The sequence below is a fragment of the Scaptodrosophila lebanonensis genome, unplaced genomic scaffold, assembly GCF_003285725.1.
Source record: "Scaptodrosophila lebanonensis strain 11010-0011.00,11010-0021.00 unplaced genomic scaffold, SlebRS2 tig00000053-arrow-pilon, whole genome shotgun sequence".
NCBI lineage: Eukaryota > Metazoa > Arthropoda > Insecta > Diptera > Drosophilidae > Scaptodrosophila > Scaptodrosophila lebanonensis.
Window position 1 is genome coordinate 670,176 of NW_022060548.1, and position 16,907 is coordinate 687,082.

General features: G+C 38.5%; 4 protein-coding genes across 5 annotated transcripts; all 4 read right to left on the minus strand.

The window, feature by feature from the left end:
• Positions 1-361: 361 nt before the first annotated feature.
• LOC115623698 (solute carrier family 35 member F6) lies at positions 362-2,098 on the minus strand. The gene is made up of 4 exons (XM_030518174.1): positions 1,844-2,098; positions 1,632-1,779; positions 1,412-1,565; positions 362-1,341 (listed from the first exon to the last, which is right to left on the minus strand). The coding sequence occupies exons 1-4, from the start codon at positions 1,909-1,911 to the stop codon at positions 566-568; spliced, it is 1,146 nt and encodes a 381-aa protein (XP_030374034.1). The 5' UTR covers positions 1,912-2,098; the 3' UTR covers positions 362-565.
• Positions 2,099-3,335: 1,237 nt separating this feature from the next.
• On the minus strand, positions 3,336-6,770 carry LOC115624267. 2 transcript variants are annotated; one of them, XM_030518892.1, is made up of 4 exons: positions 6,632-6,770; positions 4,635-5,031; positions 3,522-3,820; positions 3,336-3,420 (listed from the first exon to the last, which is right to left on the minus strand). In XM_030518892.1, exons 1-3 carry the CDS (start codon positions 6,744-6,746, stop codon positions 3,625-3,627), a joined length of 708 nt encoding a protein of 235 aa, XP_030374752.1. In that variant the 5' UTR covers positions 6,747-6,770; the 3' UTR covers positions 3,336-3,420; positions 3,522-3,624. The 2 variants fall into 2 exon arrangements, with proteins under 2 accessions (XP_030374752.1, XP_030374753.1); XM_030518893.1 differs by lacking the exons at positions 3,336-3,420; positions 3,522-3,820 and adding an exon at positions 4,517-4,568.
• A 2,457-nt stretch (positions 6,771-9,227) lies between these two features.
• Positions 9,228-12,772, minus strand: LOC115623967 (L-galactose dehydrogenase). Its single transcript, XM_030518535.1, has 4 exons — positions 12,541-12,772; positions 11,990-12,431; positions 10,069-10,442; positions 9,228-9,564 (listed from the first exon to the last, which is right to left on the minus strand). The coding sequence occupies exons 1-4, from the start codon at positions 12,690-12,692 to the stop codon at positions 9,492-9,494; spliced, it is 1,041 nt and encodes a 346-aa protein (XP_030374395.1). The 5' UTR covers positions 12,693-12,772; the 3' UTR covers positions 9,228-9,491.
• Positions 12,773-14,915: 2,143 nt separating this feature from the next.
• On the minus strand, positions 14,916-16,158 carry LOC115623779 (L-galactose dehydrogenase). The gene is made up of 2 exons (XM_030518318.1): positions 15,190-16,158; positions 14,916-15,056 (listed from the first exon to the last, which is right to left on the minus strand). Exons 1-2 carry the CDS (start codon positions 16,155-16,157, stop codon positions 14,981-14,983), a joined length of 1,044 nt encoding a protein of 347 aa, XP_030374178.1. The 5' UTR covers position 16,158; the 3' UTR covers positions 14,916-14,980.
• Positions 16,159-16,907: the final 749 nt, after the last annotated feature.

Sequence of the window (16,907 nt, forward strand, 5' to 3'; positions counted from 1 at the left end):
ACAAGCTCACAACTTTTCGTACGTACTATGGGGGTTAGAACAATTTTTCTGTTTTATAATTCAGAATTTTATCAAGAAGTGGCATGTATCGTCTATAATCCCATTGGATTTAATCAAGAGACGCATACACCATCAGAAAGTTGGACCAAATGGCTAGAGACTTTATAAGAACATGTTAGCGATGTCACGGCAGATGGAGTGCCTGGATGTTGCTTTGAATGGGCCTCTAGAAATTTCGTCAATCAACCCTGCGGAACTTCTAAAAATTCAAGAGCAGTATTGGCCAAGAAGTGATAAAGACATGATTACAGGTCCACAAGTTGCTTCTGTTTGAAATCTGAACATTAAAAAATTATACATATATGTTTATAGAGAAATTGTGTATTTTTCCTTCATCAAGAAATAAAATATTGAGTTTGAAATAAATTGATATTTACTTAAATTTTAGGAGTTTATTGTTTAGATTCATATTTTTGAAAATCAGCCAAATATCTCAACAGCGCCATCCATATCACATACTACGATACAATCTACATCCTAACAATAGTTAGGACCACATTCTAGTCTAGACAACGTCAGCTGGACGACTGCTGGGTGGAGGTCCAGTATCAGCATTCAGATCCGAGTAACGAGTGCGTTGCAAGCGGGCCAAGAACGCACGGTACCATTCCAAAAAGATCGCCTGACGATAAAGTATAGTGCCCATTTGCAAGATGACGAAGCCCATGATAGTGATAATGTTTATATATTCCCATTCGGCCATGATGACAAATATCCAAATAAAATAGACGCGCAGTCCGTCGGCCAGCAAGCGGTTAGCACTCGACGAGAACTTAGCAATGGAGAGGCCAACAAAACTGTAGATGGCGCAGGAGAATATAAACCCAACGAGGCCTAATACAAGCAATGTATTGCTCTGCAATTGTGGCCACAGGTCGCTTAGGTCGTCGAACACACCACGTGAGTTGTCATTGAAGGGCGTGGCACTGGGCACAAAGTGCAAGCAAATTCCCAAGAACAGTGTAATCACTGTGCCAAAGATTCCTTGCCAGCCTGCTGCCTGCAACGGCACCAAATCCGATGCCTTCAAATGTTTCTCCTCATACACATACTGGAAGGCATGCAGTACTTCGGCCAAAATGATCAAAAGATCACCCGTCAATATGGTATTGTGATCGGTATGTGGCAAGCTTTTCGAATCATAGTCCACACGTTGCACATCCAAAGCCAGTATGTCCACAATACCACAAGTTATTGTAAATATGGCCAGCCAATGCCGAGTGGTGAGTGTTTGGTTCAAGTACATGGTGCTGAAGAGGCCTACAAAGATCAGGGCGACGCCTGCTTACACAGAAGAAAACATGTGAGTGTAAACAAAGACAAAGAGGCGACAGTGATAAGAGCTACTCACCCCTTATCATCTGAAAACTGGTGGCATAAGTCAAATACAAGCCGGTAAACAGCAAAATCGTAGCAATGGTGTCCAAGCAACACGGCAACAACATGCTCAAGGGTTGGAACTCCCTGCTCCCTCGCGTCAATATATGATCCTGATCAGCACCCAACTGGAAAGATAGCGAAAACATTTCATGTACATTTAGATAATACCTTATTGATTATTGAATACTTACGCCGCGTCGGCTGACAAAGTGATATGTTAGTTTGTAGACAAAAAAGCACAAAAGCTGACCCAGAAAGATGAGAAGGGTCAGCACCACAGGATGTTGGAATCGACGCCATATGCCATCGCTGCATTCCACCAATTGCTGATTCGACCATCTAAAAAAATTCAATTTTTCCGTTGTTTTTTTTTTTTCTTTTACGCAGTTATCTATCCACTTACTTGATAATCAGCACGTTAAAAGCTCCGCATAAAACAAAAAGCAGCGTCAAAAACACGCGTTGGTCCATTTTTTCATTAATTTCGCCGTCTTTTGCAAATTTAATTTAAAATATTGACTGCCTTTGTGTAATTTTAGATGCGCAATGCTACAAATGCAGGTACATACACATACATCTATATATGCATTGGTCTATCGTAGATAAGGTTGTTTGGTTGCAATGATCCACGCATGCCCTGCGTGCACTGTTTGAGTCGTCAACGAATTAATAGATGTTAAGGATTTAATGTTTGACACAATGGTTTTGATTTTTTATTTACACACTCAGAAATTTTGTTCTACAGTAGTATAATATAATTATATATAATATTGCATTCCGAATTTGGCGAAATTAACCCAATAACTGATAAGCCACGAGTAGGAGCATTTGTAGTGCTGCCCATCACAGAATCAGCTGTGGCATCGGACCGCAAAGCACTGCACCATTCGATTATGATGGGCAGCACCATAAACAAGCAAAAACTGAGCAAGCATTAAGAAATGGTTTATGCACATTAAAAATGCTTAAATACTGGCATGCAGACAATTTTGCCAGAATTATTATAATATAGGAAATAAAACAATTTATTATTATTATTAATTTTGCTTGAGGTCACACTAAACGTTGTATTCAGTTGATAAAACAGTGCATCGGTAACACAGTGCGTCGAATTTAGCACTGCAGAGTCGGTAAAAAAGCGACTTATGAGAAACATTTTTACAACGGGATTTCGACTGGAAGGTTGGCATCTTCTGTAATCACGCTTCTGTGAGGTCTGATTGTGGGATGGCCTGAGGCTGGGGTTTTCTGTGTAGCGGACCAGATCATGTTGACGGAACGTCCGCACTAAGCTTGCCATCAATATGGGTGCCGTGGAGGAGTCCACGTCATTCAGGTTGGCTAAGGAGGGATGAACCGGGCCAGGGGTGAAAACCAGCAGCCAAGAGTTCCCGTGGTAGGCAGTAGTGGGATAGCGTACCGGAGTGAGATGCCACTGCCAGCCTTGCCAATACGGTTGGACCGCAATCTTTTTGCATTTTTTTTTTTATTTTATTAATATAATAAAAACTTTGATACCTTAAAAGTTGAAATATACTGGTTGTTTTGTTATTGTTATGCTTGTTTTTAGAGTTTAACTTGGATTTTTTAAAATAAAATGTTTTGCATATATTTTTTATAGCTTAAATCTAAGTGTTTGTAGTTAACAGTTGCTGAAAATTGTAATGGCGTCCTGGTTACCGTTACTGAGCGTAGTTGCGTGGGAGGAGGATGCCAATATATTACATAGGTGTAGAGTGTAAGTTGGCTGTCGCGGCCGGTGGCTTATGACCTCTTCTAATTAATTGGTCATTAAAACAATCAATAAATGAATGCATACACACTTTAAATACAAATTTGTTTTTATCGTTTATTTAAAACCAAACTTAAAAAATATCACAGGATATTGAAAAACTGAATTGTATGAAAATACATGAACTGGATTGAGTGTGGATTGTTTTCCGTCCTTAAGCCACCTGAGTGGCATTTTCTGCAATTTTCCTGCGAAGAGTATTGATGAAAGAGTAATTAATATTTATTTGAAGAACGCTGGAAAAACAAATACATTGGATACCACTAAAAGCTTTGTGTTGGCAGCTCACCTGTTGTTTGGTGTATTTGCTTATACTTATTACTTTCATAAATACAAGTGTATGTTGGTGTGTGTGTGTGTATGTTGTTGTTGTGTTGTGGCCGTGCGAGTGTCTAGAGTTCGTCTCTTTCATGGCCAACAGGCAGTGTGACTTCCTCCACCGTGCCCAGACGTATGGTCTCATTTGGTTTACTAAACTTTGGTATGTATTCGACGGTGTCGCTGCTGCTAAACACCGAATTGTGTAGAGTATCCGTTGGTGCCGAGGGATCGGGACTAGTGAGTGTAATTTTGGAGCCTGTCGCCACTCTGTAGAATGTATGTATGCATGTTGCTTTATATATGTCTGCATGTGTGTGCTTGTGTGTGTTTGTAATTACATACACTCAAAGAAATACATGTTCTAGATTTTAGGCAAGCTCCCTAAAACTACAAGCATCCTTAAATTTAGAAAATGTTATTATTAGGAAATACTAAGGAAATGTTTCATATATAGAAAGCAAACTAATTCGGAATTTTTAGAAAATGTTTGCTATACTCTATATCAGAAATGCTTATTAGGTTTAGCTGAGTTGATTCCCTAGTCCTAGTTGTAATATACATTGTTAACATATGGGTTATAATTTCAGTTGTTCATATCATCAGTTGAAAAATATAAGATCACATCATTATATAAAATGTTTCTTTCATAAATTACGAAAATAAAACTTGGCATAAAAATTCTTAAAACGTTCTCAAAATCTGTATTAATTGTTTTATAAAGTATTTTAAGAGTGTTTTTCTAAATTTTAGGACGATCTCGTGCATTTTGGGGTTTAGAGAGCTTCTGTAATTGTTAGTAAGGCGCTACCCAAACGAATTAGGATTATTTCGACAACACAGCACAAAAGGCATCCGATATATTGTGGTATATATATACCTTATGTACCTTATGTACAGTTGTTGTGGTTGAAACTTTTGTTGGAAGAGAACTTAGTGGTTTTGCTGGTTTTGGTAATTAGGTTGCTATTGATGCTGACGGAATCCAGCGCGTGCTCCGCGCAATTTTTGTGGATTTCTAATGCAGGTGGTTCAGATCGTATATATATACTACATATAATTCCTCTCACACACACTGTCTTACCTGTCCCTGGCCTGCATGCTGGCCTCCACATCCAGGCTGCGCGGCTGGCGGAAGTCACATTCCAAGGAAAAGGCCGAATCGCCGGGCGTTATTAGTTCCGGATCGTTCTGTATTACCACAATGTTCGAATATAGGTCACCATCCTTCAGGGTCTGGCACTGATCCAGCTGGAAGTTCATCTCTAGGGTGCGGGCACCCTGAACGGCAGTCGGTTTCATGAAGCATGGCGGCGTCTGTTTGTAGAAGCTTCCACGGGTATACATGACACCGGTAAATGGCTTTTCCGTCTCCAGCACCACATTCATTGAGTTGGCACCACACTTCAGGTTGACCTTTTGTATGCCCTGATCGCTGCCCTCAATTTTGAATGTATCCGAAAGGTCTTGTTCCCAAATTTCTGCAACAATTGCAAATGCAAAACAGTTTCCTCTGTGAACACAAGCTTAGCAAATCGTGACATTTGTGACATTTCCCTATTTTTTTGCAACGCATTCAAAACCCCATTACATAACCAGCCGATGGTGAGGGGCTTAGGCTTAGTAGTTGGGTCAGTGGCACACATGGAAACTGTTTTTCCATGACAAGGCATATATGATTTGTTGATCAACTTTGAATGGGTTTGTAAAATAATCGTACATAATGTATTGTTATATGGTTTTTAGGGATTGTTTTTTATGGACATTTTGTGCTTGCCATTGGGAAATGATGGTGAAAATAAATACGAGTATATCAGAAACATTATTAATATATTTTTTAAGGGGTTTTTTTTTGGTCAACTAACCTTTTCTATCCCGCTTTAATTTTAGGAGAACTTGCTGGGTTTATATCGTTTTCTTGATTTTTTGGGCTCACTCTTACGAAACGGTAGCGAAAGTAAATCTATATCAGAGCTTATTTTTTTAGTGGCTTAGAAGTATATAGTTTGTATTTTTAATGGAGTTTGTGGGCTCGCTTTTACGAAGTGGCCGTGAAAATAATTGTATGAAAATCACCATAAATCGATATGTTCTCTTTAAGTAATATTTACTTTTGCTCTGGGACAAATTTTGGGCGAATATTGGATTTTACAGGGTTTATAGTGTGTTTATTTATGGGAATTTCTTGTAGGCTGGCTTTTGGTTGGGAAATAAATGGCAGTACTAATAAAAATACAATAATTTAATTGTTTTAGCTATTCATCTATTTGAAGTTAAATTGTTTCCTAAGGTATCAATAATAGTACATATCTAGAATTTTTGCTGGACAATAGCGAACGGACCAGGAGGCTGCTCAGGACCCATCCTCTGGACCTCCCCTGGGCATAGCAGGGTTCTACAACTTCATCATAAATGAAATAAATGTAGTGCCAAGTTTATTTAACCAATTTAATGATTGTCCACAATGGACAGTTTTAAATAAAAACACTCTGCTAATACAAACAAAAAATCTATTTGAAATAGAACTTATCTATTTGAAGTTAAATTGTTTCCTGAGGTTTTAATAATAGTACATATCTAGTATTTTTGCTGTTTTCTTGCTTAATTCTTTTTTGTGCAGAGTTTTCGTGCTATATTTAAATTAAAATGTTACTTTCAAGCTTAACAATTTCAATTTGGTGATTAATATGATTTAAAGAAGTGGCTTTTCATTTATTTGAGTAAATATGTCAGCAATTTATATTTTACTTACAATCTTTATAATTTCTACCATTATTGGTTTTCAAAAAAATTTTACTTTGTTTCTTTTGAAATGTTTTCCATTTTGTGCACCGCTTTAAGCACCGTTAGAATATACTATTTATCAGACTAATATATTTCAGTTCAAGACAAAAGTCCGTCTCCAGCCATATTGCTGTCTGGCCAGCACCTGAAGCCGGCAAAAGACGCAACCGAAGAAAGAAACCGGTTTTACTTTTGTTTTGGTCTGAAGCACTCAGAATCTACCTAGACCAGTGACTTTTATTTAATTTTCACCGCAACTTACATGAAACTGAATCTGATTCATTCCTTGCAACCTACCTTGATTCCCCTGCTGTTGCTGCTGTTGTTGTTGTTTCTGTTTGTTGCCAGCATCGACGGCCAACAATAGGTGGCAGGAAAATAAAAGTATAATCACATTTCGTATATTCAACATGATGCGAATCGTTTGTAATAATTGTTAACACACAGCACAGCACACAAAGCACGTCCCAATGACTCAAAGTTGTTAACAAAACTGACTCCTCAACTGCGCCGGCGCAGCGCATATAAAAGCAGCGCGAGCGAGCTGCGACGCCGACAGAGATGGCGACGTCACTCTTAAGCTCAGCTTAGCCAGCAGGTGAGCAGAGAAAGCACAATGGAGGGTGCCGTGGAAAGAGCTGGAGAGAGCGAGAGGAGCTAGTGCGCGCATTGGCAGCACTGAGCAACCGTTGAGCGCCAACAGCTGGTCGGCCACATTGGTCATATACACATACATACTGCATATGTATATACACTTAGACAAAAGATAAGCTCGAAGTGTTACTTTAAATTTTTGAAAATCGTCTATAAAAAGACGCTACATAAGAGGCTTAGCAAGTGTAAGTTTGGTAAGAACATTAAGAAAATATTTCTTAAAATCAGAAAATATTTTCTGGATCTACTTAAAACTGTTAAATTATAATTTTTATATGAAATTATATATTTTTATATTCTGTACCTGAAGGATAATATGATATTATTGTTAGTCAGCATTATGAGACAAATTGATCTTACTTATGTTTGTCTATGCGTCCGTCTGGATGAACGCTTGGATTTCTAGCACGACCGAGCCCATATTGATCAAACTTGACATGTAGACTCTCCTAGTCAATAAATATCCAAATAAATATTTTTGATTGTAACATTTTCTCTTCTTTTTAAAATAAATTAATAAATAAATAAAAAAATTATTTTTACTATGATGGACAGGTCCGCTTGGAAATTATAAGAAGTCTGAACGTAAAATCATTTAGTGTGAATTTCTAGCAAATGATTTTTTCTGAGTGTATACGTTACCTGTCGACGCTTTGAAGTTTTGGTGATAACGTTAAATTTATGGCCGCCACAAAATATGTAAAGCACAACAGAGTTATGAAATGAAAGGCTAAGAGCACAATTTAAGGAAAAGCAATGTGCAATGCAATGGATTCGATTGCAATTTTAATGGAGATAGAAATGGGAATGGGGATGGAGATGGCGATGGCGATGACGATGGGGGAGATGGCGGCAGCGACGGCGACTGCATTTCCGCTTTTCATGTGGAGTTTTTGTTGCGCATTCGTGTATTTCTGCTGCCTGTTGTTGAATTGCTCTGTTGCACTATGCTTTGATGTTGTTGTTGCTGCTGCTGTTGCTGATATTTGTTGCTATTTTATATATACTTACATACATACAGATATATGTAGTATTCATTATTCAAAATGTTATTAAACTTCCCCATTTTGTGCACCGTTTTGTGCTCACGAATTATTCATGCAACAATTTATTGCATGTTGTTTCTGTTGTTGCTCTTCTTGTTTTTTATATTGTTGTGTTTCCATTTTGCGGTTGATTTTATATTATTTAGTTTTTGTACATGTAGTTGCGTTAATTAAGCCGTAATTAGTGTATTGGTTTGTGACCATTCGCAGCGAAAGGTGGAAGTTGCATGACTTTGTCCAAAAATGCATTTCTCAAAAAAACTTTTAAACGTTGTCTGCAAAAATGTGAGCGATAAGTAATTGACCAAAGATTTTGGATACGGACTGGAAAGAAATGCTTATTGTTTTTGGGATGGCATCTGAATATTTCTGGAAGTGGGATTAGGGAAATGTTGATGCTAGGGTAATCCATATCTGGATTCTCGGTTGATATGAAAACATATCTGAAGGAGAAGCGTCTTCGACTCGATAAATATATGTATATGTATTCTTGATCAGCATGACGAGCAGAGTCGAGTGTTCTTGTATGTAAAGTTAGTTGCATAAATAAATATATAAATAAATAATAAATATACAACCAAAATATTTAATTCTAATTTTTTCCACACTTGATATTTTTCTTTAGATTCCACTTTCCAAAAATTTAGTAGTCCTTCATTATTTTCATTTCCATTTTTAAGGTCTGTAAAAATATGAAATTCATTATGTACATCATCTAATCATCATCTAATAAATGAAAAACATGTATTAGAACTATATCTGTTTATCAGTAAGACAAGTTTTAAATACCTAAATGATGGCTTTTAGACGAATATTCTTTTTCTTAGAGCCTGAAAATGTGTTTTATTCTATTATTAATTTATATTTGATTAATTATTTCTGAAAACCAACGACTGTTTATTATTCCAATGGTAAATAACTGATGAACCTAATAAACAGCTGGCATTTTTGAGTGTAAACGCGTGGGTACGGGTTATGAAAGCAGCAATAGAATCTAAAATATTCCATTACAAGCATCAATTTTATCTCTTTCATTTAAACTGTAACTTGCTGATTAATTCTGCTTGAATAATTCTTTATAAGTAGATTTATTTCAATATAAATATTTCAATATTTAAGTTCGAATCATTGCGGTGCCTGATAGTTGTTATCAATCTCTCACATAGGCGGTAATCATTTAAAATACTTGTGTGTGTGTGTGTGTGTGTGCATAAGCAAATGTTTTTATTTTGATTTGTAACTTTCCGATTGTTCAAAGAATCAATTGCTCGATTAGAGGTATCAGTTATAGATAAATATTGAGTTGATTTGTCAGGGTTTCGTGTTTATTTTTCACTCGAATAAGGCAAAGAATAAACACAAATGGCAAACTGATACTTGATTGCTCTTTCTTTCTTTTTCTCCCAAAATAATATAGAAATGACAATTTGCATTTGTTGGTTTATTCTTCCCAAGGCTTATGTCCTTTTGAGAGCTGCCCAGTAACGCTTCAGTTCATTGCCCTCCCAATTGAAAGGCTTCGTAAAGATGCTGCAAAAAGATGAAAATTCATTTCAAAAGCATTTCAAAAAATCTGCTGAATAATAACTAATTTACATAATACTCGTATGAAAATCGCAAAAGCTGGCCAACAAACAAGTGAGCAATTTCTGCGAATGTTTCCATCATACTCGTAATTCCGCCGAAGCACGAAACAAGTTCAACATGCAATGCCGCTGCAGGTTGCAGAAACGTGGAAACCCGTCGGAAAAACTGCCCACCACTACTGCGCCGATGGCCAAGATTGACAATGAGCGTGCACATTAATGGACAGACTGGACGGGATGGGATGGTTCGGGACGGGACGGGACTGGTTTGGATTGGACACACGATTCGCTAAAACACCGGACAAATGTCAACAATCATCGGCATCTCTCACAAAAACAATGCAGTCGGATGTGACGTAATAGTAACATTGTATCCGAGTTGCACAATTTTTGAGCCAACTTCCGAGCACAATAACCCGTTTGCACACATCTCGATTTTCTCACTCACTTTTCGCGCAAATACTGCAACACTTCCTGCTCCTTTCCACTGAGCCCATTGTGAAATGCATCCAAATTCAGTTCGAGCCACTCCCGGGTCTGCATGCCGGTCAAAAATGTGCTAACACCGTCCAATTGCATTGCAAAGTGCATTGCCAATTTTCCGAGTTCCACCTCGCGATCTCTACAGACATTGGCTGCCTTTCGGACCAACTGTTTCTGCTCATCGCTGGCCGGATGCCAGGCTGGCGGGCCGGCGTTCGTGAGGAGACGCAAGGCATGGGCAGCAGCGCAGACAATGCCCAATTCCTGGGACTTGAAATAGTCCAGATATTCCAGCAGAGTATCATCAGTGAGGGTATAGCGGGCATAGCAGAGAACGGCCTGCAAAAATAGACAGTGACTTCAATCATTATAAGTGCTATTATACAAGTCACAAAATAATGTTTATTCTTTAATTTTATTCATTCGCTAACAATATGATGATTAATTTTAACTTAACTAATAATCATTATTTTGTGAGCAAAAAAATTAAATTCATTAAATAATAATTATTCTTTCAGTTGTATTTTTTGTAATCAAAAATAAACCTGAAGTTGTAATTGTACCTGACTTTTTCATTGGGAATTAGGACAAAACTTATATATATACAGGGTGCGCCATCTTTTATGTCGGTGTGCGGATATTGAGTGGCTTTGTCATTAGTGAACCGATTGACTTGAGTAGACCAGTGTTGAAAACCTCAGTTCAAGAAATTGTACAGAACCAAATTAAATAAAAATATCTCATACTTGAAAATCGGTTGTTTATTTTCAAGGATGTTCAGTGTTTGCATACCGACATAAAAGATGGCGCACCCTGTATCTTTAGGCAATAAGCCAAGACGAACCTTTATAGTACAGTTTTTCGCTAAAATAAACATCCTTAAAAAATATTATCATGCAAAAATCAAAAAACATAAAACTCTAAGAATAATTATTATTTTATAAGTTTTATTTTTTTTGCTCCAAAACAATGATTATTGGTTGTAAAGTAAAACTCGAAATTTATCATTAAATTTTGAGAGAATGAACAAAAATAAAAATTTTTAAATCATGGTAAAAATGCATAGATAATCCTATGAAAAGAATATTGGTAACTTCCTCGATTTCTCAAGGTTATTATAGGTGAATTATTTTTTCGTTTAAAGAAGCAAAATAATCGTTATTTGGGGTCTCTGAAAATAAGTGATAAGTGAACACAACAGATATCTAAAGGGCAAAACAAGGGCAATTAACCATACACTTAAAAAAAGCACTAAATGGATATTGGTAAATTCCTCAATTTCTCAAAGTTATTATAGGTGAATTACTTTTTCGTTTAAAAAACAAAAACAAAATAATCAATATTTCCGGTCTCTGAAAATAAGTGATAATGAAAACCACAGATATCTAAAAGGCAAAACAAGGGCAATTAACCATACACTTAAAAAAAGCAATATGCTTTTCTTAAAAACCAAAGTACAATAGGTGTTTATGCTTTACTTTTCAGATATAAGTATTCAAAACCCTTAATATTATAATGTTTTAAATAAATGTTGTTCTAAGCGGGAGTCTGTCTTTATCTCTGTCTTCCGGTCTCTCTGTTCAGCTACCTACAGAATCTCTGCGAATACATATATAGTATCTTCCCCACTAAAAATCCATCCCCAAATTTAAGCAAAAACGTATGATTTTCATTGGCTACCAGAAATGCATTTTCTAATTTTTGCGAGTGTTTTCTTAATTTGAAAGAAATACTTCTTAATACTAGAAAATTGTTCTTCAATTAATCACGTTTTTAATTTGAGGCGGATTTTCTAATATATTGGTGTATAGGGATACGACAGGTTTTATGAATATGATAGGTTCTTAGGATTGATCGAAACCATTGGAATTTAATATTTTACTTACATCGAAGCGACCCTCGGCACGCGTTATACACTCCTTTAGCACCGATAAGGGATAGCCCGTCACTCCAATGTACTTGGCCTTGCCCTCCTTCACCAATTGCTCCAATGTGGGCAGCGTTTCATTCAGCACTATATCAAGATCTTTTGCAAACTCTATATCGTGTATTTGTATCACATCCACATAGTCCAAGCCCAATAGTTTCAAACTCTTCTCCACACTCTCTCGCGTCTTTTTGGCACTAAAATCAAACATATGCTCGTAGTCCAGCTCGTAGCGAGCCACTTTTGTGGCTATATAGTAGGATTCCCGGGGCACGTCTTTCAAGGCATGTCCGAGCACCTCTTCGGAACGCCCTTGACCGTACCAGGGAGCAGTATCGATGTAGTTAATGCCAGATTTCAACGCCTGGTGCACTGTTTTAATGCCCTCTTCGAAATCGAAGCTACGAAGAACAACATAAATAAAATAAAGATGAAGAGAGAGAGAGAGAGAGAGAGAGAGAGAGGAAGGGAGTGAGGCTAGTTGACATCTCCAGTAATTTCATCTCTTACCCATAATTGGCGCACAACGCGCCGCCTCCAAACGAAATCTTAGAGACCTCCAGACCGGTTTTTCCAAATATCCGGTACTCCATGCGTCGCACCTGCGCCTCATCATGAAAGCCCTTCACATAGGTCGCGGGCAATTTACCGGTTGTAGACATAGCTAGCTATATTGGATCGAAAGGGGGCCTCGGCTAAAATTTGCAGAGATCTCTTATTTACCTAGTCAAGCCGCTCGCTTGTCGAGCAAAACGAACACTGATAGCAACGTCGCGATGTCTGCCGCGCTACCCCGTGTTTATTTATAATTCTGATTGTCTGGAACTGCAGCGATCTGTATTCACACATATACTTGTAGTATGACTATACAATTGTACTCCTATATCTGTATGGGTTACTGAGTGAAACAATCGCGACGATATGATGAGCACTTGAGCGTATCAGGGGGGCGCTCGATTGAGCGATTTTTGGAGAGACTCAGAAAATTGGCAAAGTGTTATATATACTAGTATGTATATGAAGGTATAAGCAAGTACGAGTTTCATCGCGTGTTAATAATATTCAACAGCCGGATATGAAGTGCTAATAGAGTTTTAATTAATAGATAGATAAGTAGTTGATAGTAGCTGCTCTTTTTAGAAATACTTCTTTTTAATGACATTTAACATTTAACGAGTACAAAAACAAGAAAGGAATGCTAGAGTCGAGCGGGCGCATCTCTTAAATACCCTGTACATACTCTCAACAAACACTCTATACAGAAACATAGTGACTAATTGGATGTGACTACCAAATTTCAAGAATTATGAGAGTTATAGAAAATCGCGAATAGCGGGAAAGTGGAATAAATAAACAAATTTGTCCTTTATCGGGCTTAGGGAAATCTGGATACCAAGTTTGGTTATTCTAGCTCTTATACATTCTGAGATCCTTGCTTTCGTACAGACAGACGGACAGACAGGAGGCTAGATCGACTCGTCTTGTAATTCTGATCAAAAATATATACACTTTGTGGGGTCTCCAACGCCTCCTTCTAACTTAATAGGCCAAATAGTTCCTATGTTATAAAGTTGCTATGACAATATTTTTGATTCGAAGCGCTGCATTCCATCTCGTAACCGTGGCTGGCTGTCCCCATAGTTGGTCCATACCGGATATACGAGTGTCTTGTACAGCAGCAGTTTATTTGGCCCAGTAGCCGGTATAGCTTTCTCAGCTTCAGGATTAATGGTTTAATTATAAAATATTCCCAACTAAAGCCGGAAATTGTTAAGCCTTTAAAAAGTTTTACCTCTGAAATATATATTTTCGAAAAGAGCAGCTATTTATGTATTTGTTTTATTTATTATATTTTTATGTCAATAAGCAATGACTGTCGATATAAGGAAATAATTTAAAAGTTATAAAAATGTTTTATACTTGTAGAGCAGGAGAAATCTAATCAAATTGCGATAATATCTCATAAATAAATAAATCTAAACAATAATTTACAAAAAAAAGGGTGGGGGAAATGGAATCTCAGACCCGGTAGGAGAGGATTTATTAGACAAGCAATGTCCTGCCTCACAGCCGATCCTGGTCAGAGATTCCGGAGGTGACTGAGTAGAGAGCAAGTGAAAATATTAGTTGTTAATTAAGCATTAATAGGGGAAGATAATTTCGTGTTTTTCTGCGAGGAACTTAGAAATTAAGACGACCTAAAAGGCGGGAGAATCGATACTGCCGACAATTAGTTTGCGGAGAAACACAACTCCAAGGACAGTCACCCAATTAGTTAGTGAAGAAAGATGTAAGAGGAGTCTGCTTGGGTAGGGTGGCAAACGAAGATTGGGATCCCAGCGTAAGCCCATAAAGATATAAAAGATTAAATATTCACAAAGGATTAACAAAATATTCAAATACAATTAGTTGTTCAAAAAAAGTAGACCCTTAAGTAAATTAATAAAGAACGATTAGTAATTTCATTTCAATTTTCAAGGTCTTAGGTCACTTTAGTATTGAGAGAGGCATTGAGAAGAGCTCGTAGTTCCACAAACTGTTGATTCAGCACTTTCTTTAAAACAACAACAACAATAAATATGCATTTACAAACATGTATAGTAGTATGTGTGTAGATTTGTGTGCTTGACTCTCATCTGAAACTAATTAGGTAAATAAAGCGGCGCCAAGTAGGCATGATTTATTTTTAGACCGAATCAAAACACTTGGTTTGTTTACTTTATTTTTATTATATTTTATTCCATAGTTGACAACAAAATCGGCCCGATCGGATTGTCCACTGGACTTTGGTGCTCTTGAACTGATATTGAATGTCAGGGGAAGCAGACACGCCTTTTCCATGGAAAGTGAGTTAAGCCTGTAAGCCAACTGATTGAAAAGAGTCATTAATTTTTTAGAGGTGCACTTTATTTATGTTTTTTGAAGTTCGTTACAAAACGAAAGATGCAAGTTATTTAACTGGCTTTGGTTTGAATGTTTTAAGAGTGGTTATGGTGGCACCCCAGCTGTAGGTTTTTTTGAAGACGCTGGAAAGAGAAAGAGGGGAAATGTTTTGGGTAACCGGTTGCTCTTTCAAGTCTTGACCAAGTTCGCAAGCCCACCAAATCCATCCGACTTGCACAACCTATTTGGCCAGCAATCAACAAACTGGTTACTCACTTTTCGCGCAGATACTGCAACACTTCCTGCTCGGCACCGGTGAGGCCGTAGAGTGCCGCGTCCAGATTGATTTGCAACTGCCGGCGCGTTGGCATCCCCATCAAGAATGTAGCTGCCCCATTCAGCTGCATGCTGTAGTAGGCAGCCAACTTTCCGAGCTCCACGCCCCTCTGCACGCAGATCTCGGCGGCACGACGGCCTACGCCGAGCAATTCCTCGCTGCCGGGATGCCAGGGCTGTGGTCCTGTATTGGTGAGCAGACCTAAGGCCTGGGCGGAGGCACAGACCACGCCCACATTCAGCTCCCGAAAGGCGTTCATGTGACGGAGCAGTGTGTTGTCCAGCAGAGTGTAGCGGCCATAGGAGAGCACTATGTGGACACGACCTCGAGCCCTTTCCGCACACTCCTTCAACACCTCTACGTCGTAGCCGGTGATGCCAATAAAGCGAGCCTTCTTCGCCTTCACGAACTCCTCGAGCGCCGGTATCGTTTCGTAGAGTACGGTATCCAGACTGTTGGGCACATCCACATCGTGTACTTGCAGCACATCTATATGTTCCAAGCCCAGGAGCTTCAAGCTTCGCTCCACACTCTCACGCGTCTTCTGCGGGCTGTAGTCGAACATGTACCGGAGATCGAGTTCGTAGCGTGCCACCTTGGTGGCTATATAATAGGCCTCACGAGGCACATCCTTCAGGGCGCGTCCGAGCAGCTCCTCCGATTTGCCTTGGCCATAGAAAGGCGCCGTATCTATATAATTAACACCCGACTTAATGGCCTGCTGCACCGTACGTATTCCCTCTTCCACATCAAAGTCTTTGTCGAAAAGTGTGCTCAGGGCCGCACCGCCCAAGGCCAGCTTTGACACCCTCAATCCGGTTTGTCCCAACTTGCGGTATTCCATGCGACGCACCAGTTGCTCATCGTGAAAGCCAAGCACGTAGGTTGGAGGTAATGCACCAGCCATTGTAAAATTCGAATGCTGCTTCGCCAACTAATGGATGCCTATTTATATAGCTTGCAGGTGATGGCTGACAACTGCGACTCTGGAGATTAGGTGTGGATTCTGTTGACTGCATTCGGCCTTATCGCCACTGTGAGCGCAGATGGAAATGGAAATCAAAGTCGCGAGCGCACAAAACTAATTGCAACTGCAGCTCTTCGAGAACAACGGTCAGAAACCGAACCAGGTCGGTCTCTGATTCGAAGTGGCGGAATTCTCTTAAATACCTAAAGGGTCTAAAGTCTCTTTCTTCTGCACCTAATCTATATTTCCAATCGATGAAATCAACAGAAATTCTACAAACAGGGGTGCTCAGCCAGTGTTTCAGAGGCTCAACGACTTTGTTTTGTCAACTAAAAACTTAGTCTAATGGAAGAAAGTGCGGTAATATCGCGATGGATACAATCTCCAAATTGTTAGTAAAACACATATCCCTAGGGTAGACTATTGCTAGTCTATTATGTGTACAAATAGATTGTTGCCTTCTTCAAATAGATGGTAAATTCCGGTAAAAGCAAAAACCATTAAAAAATATTTGGATATCTGGATATAACCTTCATTCAAAATCCTATGCTGCTCAACTCAAAGACATATTCAACTGAAGCGTATCGGAAGAAGATTGTGGAAGCATATGCTGAAATTTGAATTAAGTTCGACGTAGCAATTAGGGACTGTCCTCAACTGCAACAAAAGCTAGCAGAATCTATAAACATA

Coding starts and splice junctions, on each gene's coding strand:
- LOC115623698 (XM_030518174.1), bottom strand. CDS start 1,911: ATGGACCAACGCGTGTTTTTGACGCTGCTTTTTGTTTTATGCGGAGCT. Junction 1,780..1,843: donor TTTAACGTGCTGATTATCAA/GTAAGTGGATAG, acceptor GAATTTTTTTAG/ATGGTCGAATCAGCAATTGG. Junction 1,342..1,411: donor CAGTTTTCAGATGATAAGGG/GTGAGTAGCTCT, acceptor CTGTGTAAGCAG/GCGTCGCCCTGATCTTTGTA.
- LOC115623967 (XM_030518535.1), bottom strand. CDS start 12,692: ATGTCTACAACCGGTAAATTGCCCGCGACCTATGTGAAGGGCTTTCAT. Junction 10,443..11,989: donor GTGCCGAGGGTCGCTTCGAT/GTAAGTAAAATA, acceptor CTATTTTTGCAG/GCCGTTCTCTGCTATGCCCG. Junction 9,565..10,068: donor TTGCAGTATTTGCGCGAAAA/GTGAGTGAGAAA, acceptor ATCTTTTTGCAG/CATCTTTACGAAGCCTTTCA.
- LOC115623779 (XM_030518318.1), bottom strand. CDS start 16,157: ATGGCTGGTGCATTACCTCCAACCTACGTGCTTGGCTTTCACGATGAG. Junction 15,057..15,189: donor TTGCAGTATCTGCGCGAAAA/GTGAGTAACCAG, acceptor TTCTCTTTCCAG/CGTCTTCAAAAAAACCTACA.
- LOC115624267 (XM_030518892.1), bottom strand. CDS start 6,746: ATGTTGAATATACGAAATGTGATTATACTTTTATTTTCCTGCCACCTA. Junction 5,032..6,631: donor GCAACAGCAGGGGAATCAAG/GTAGGTTGCAAG, acceptor CAATTGTTGCAG/AAATTTGGGAACAAGACCTT. Junction 3,821..4,634: donor AGCATGCAGGCCAGGGACAG/GTAAGACAGTGT, acceptor TACATTCTACAG/AGTGGCGACAGGCTCCAAAA.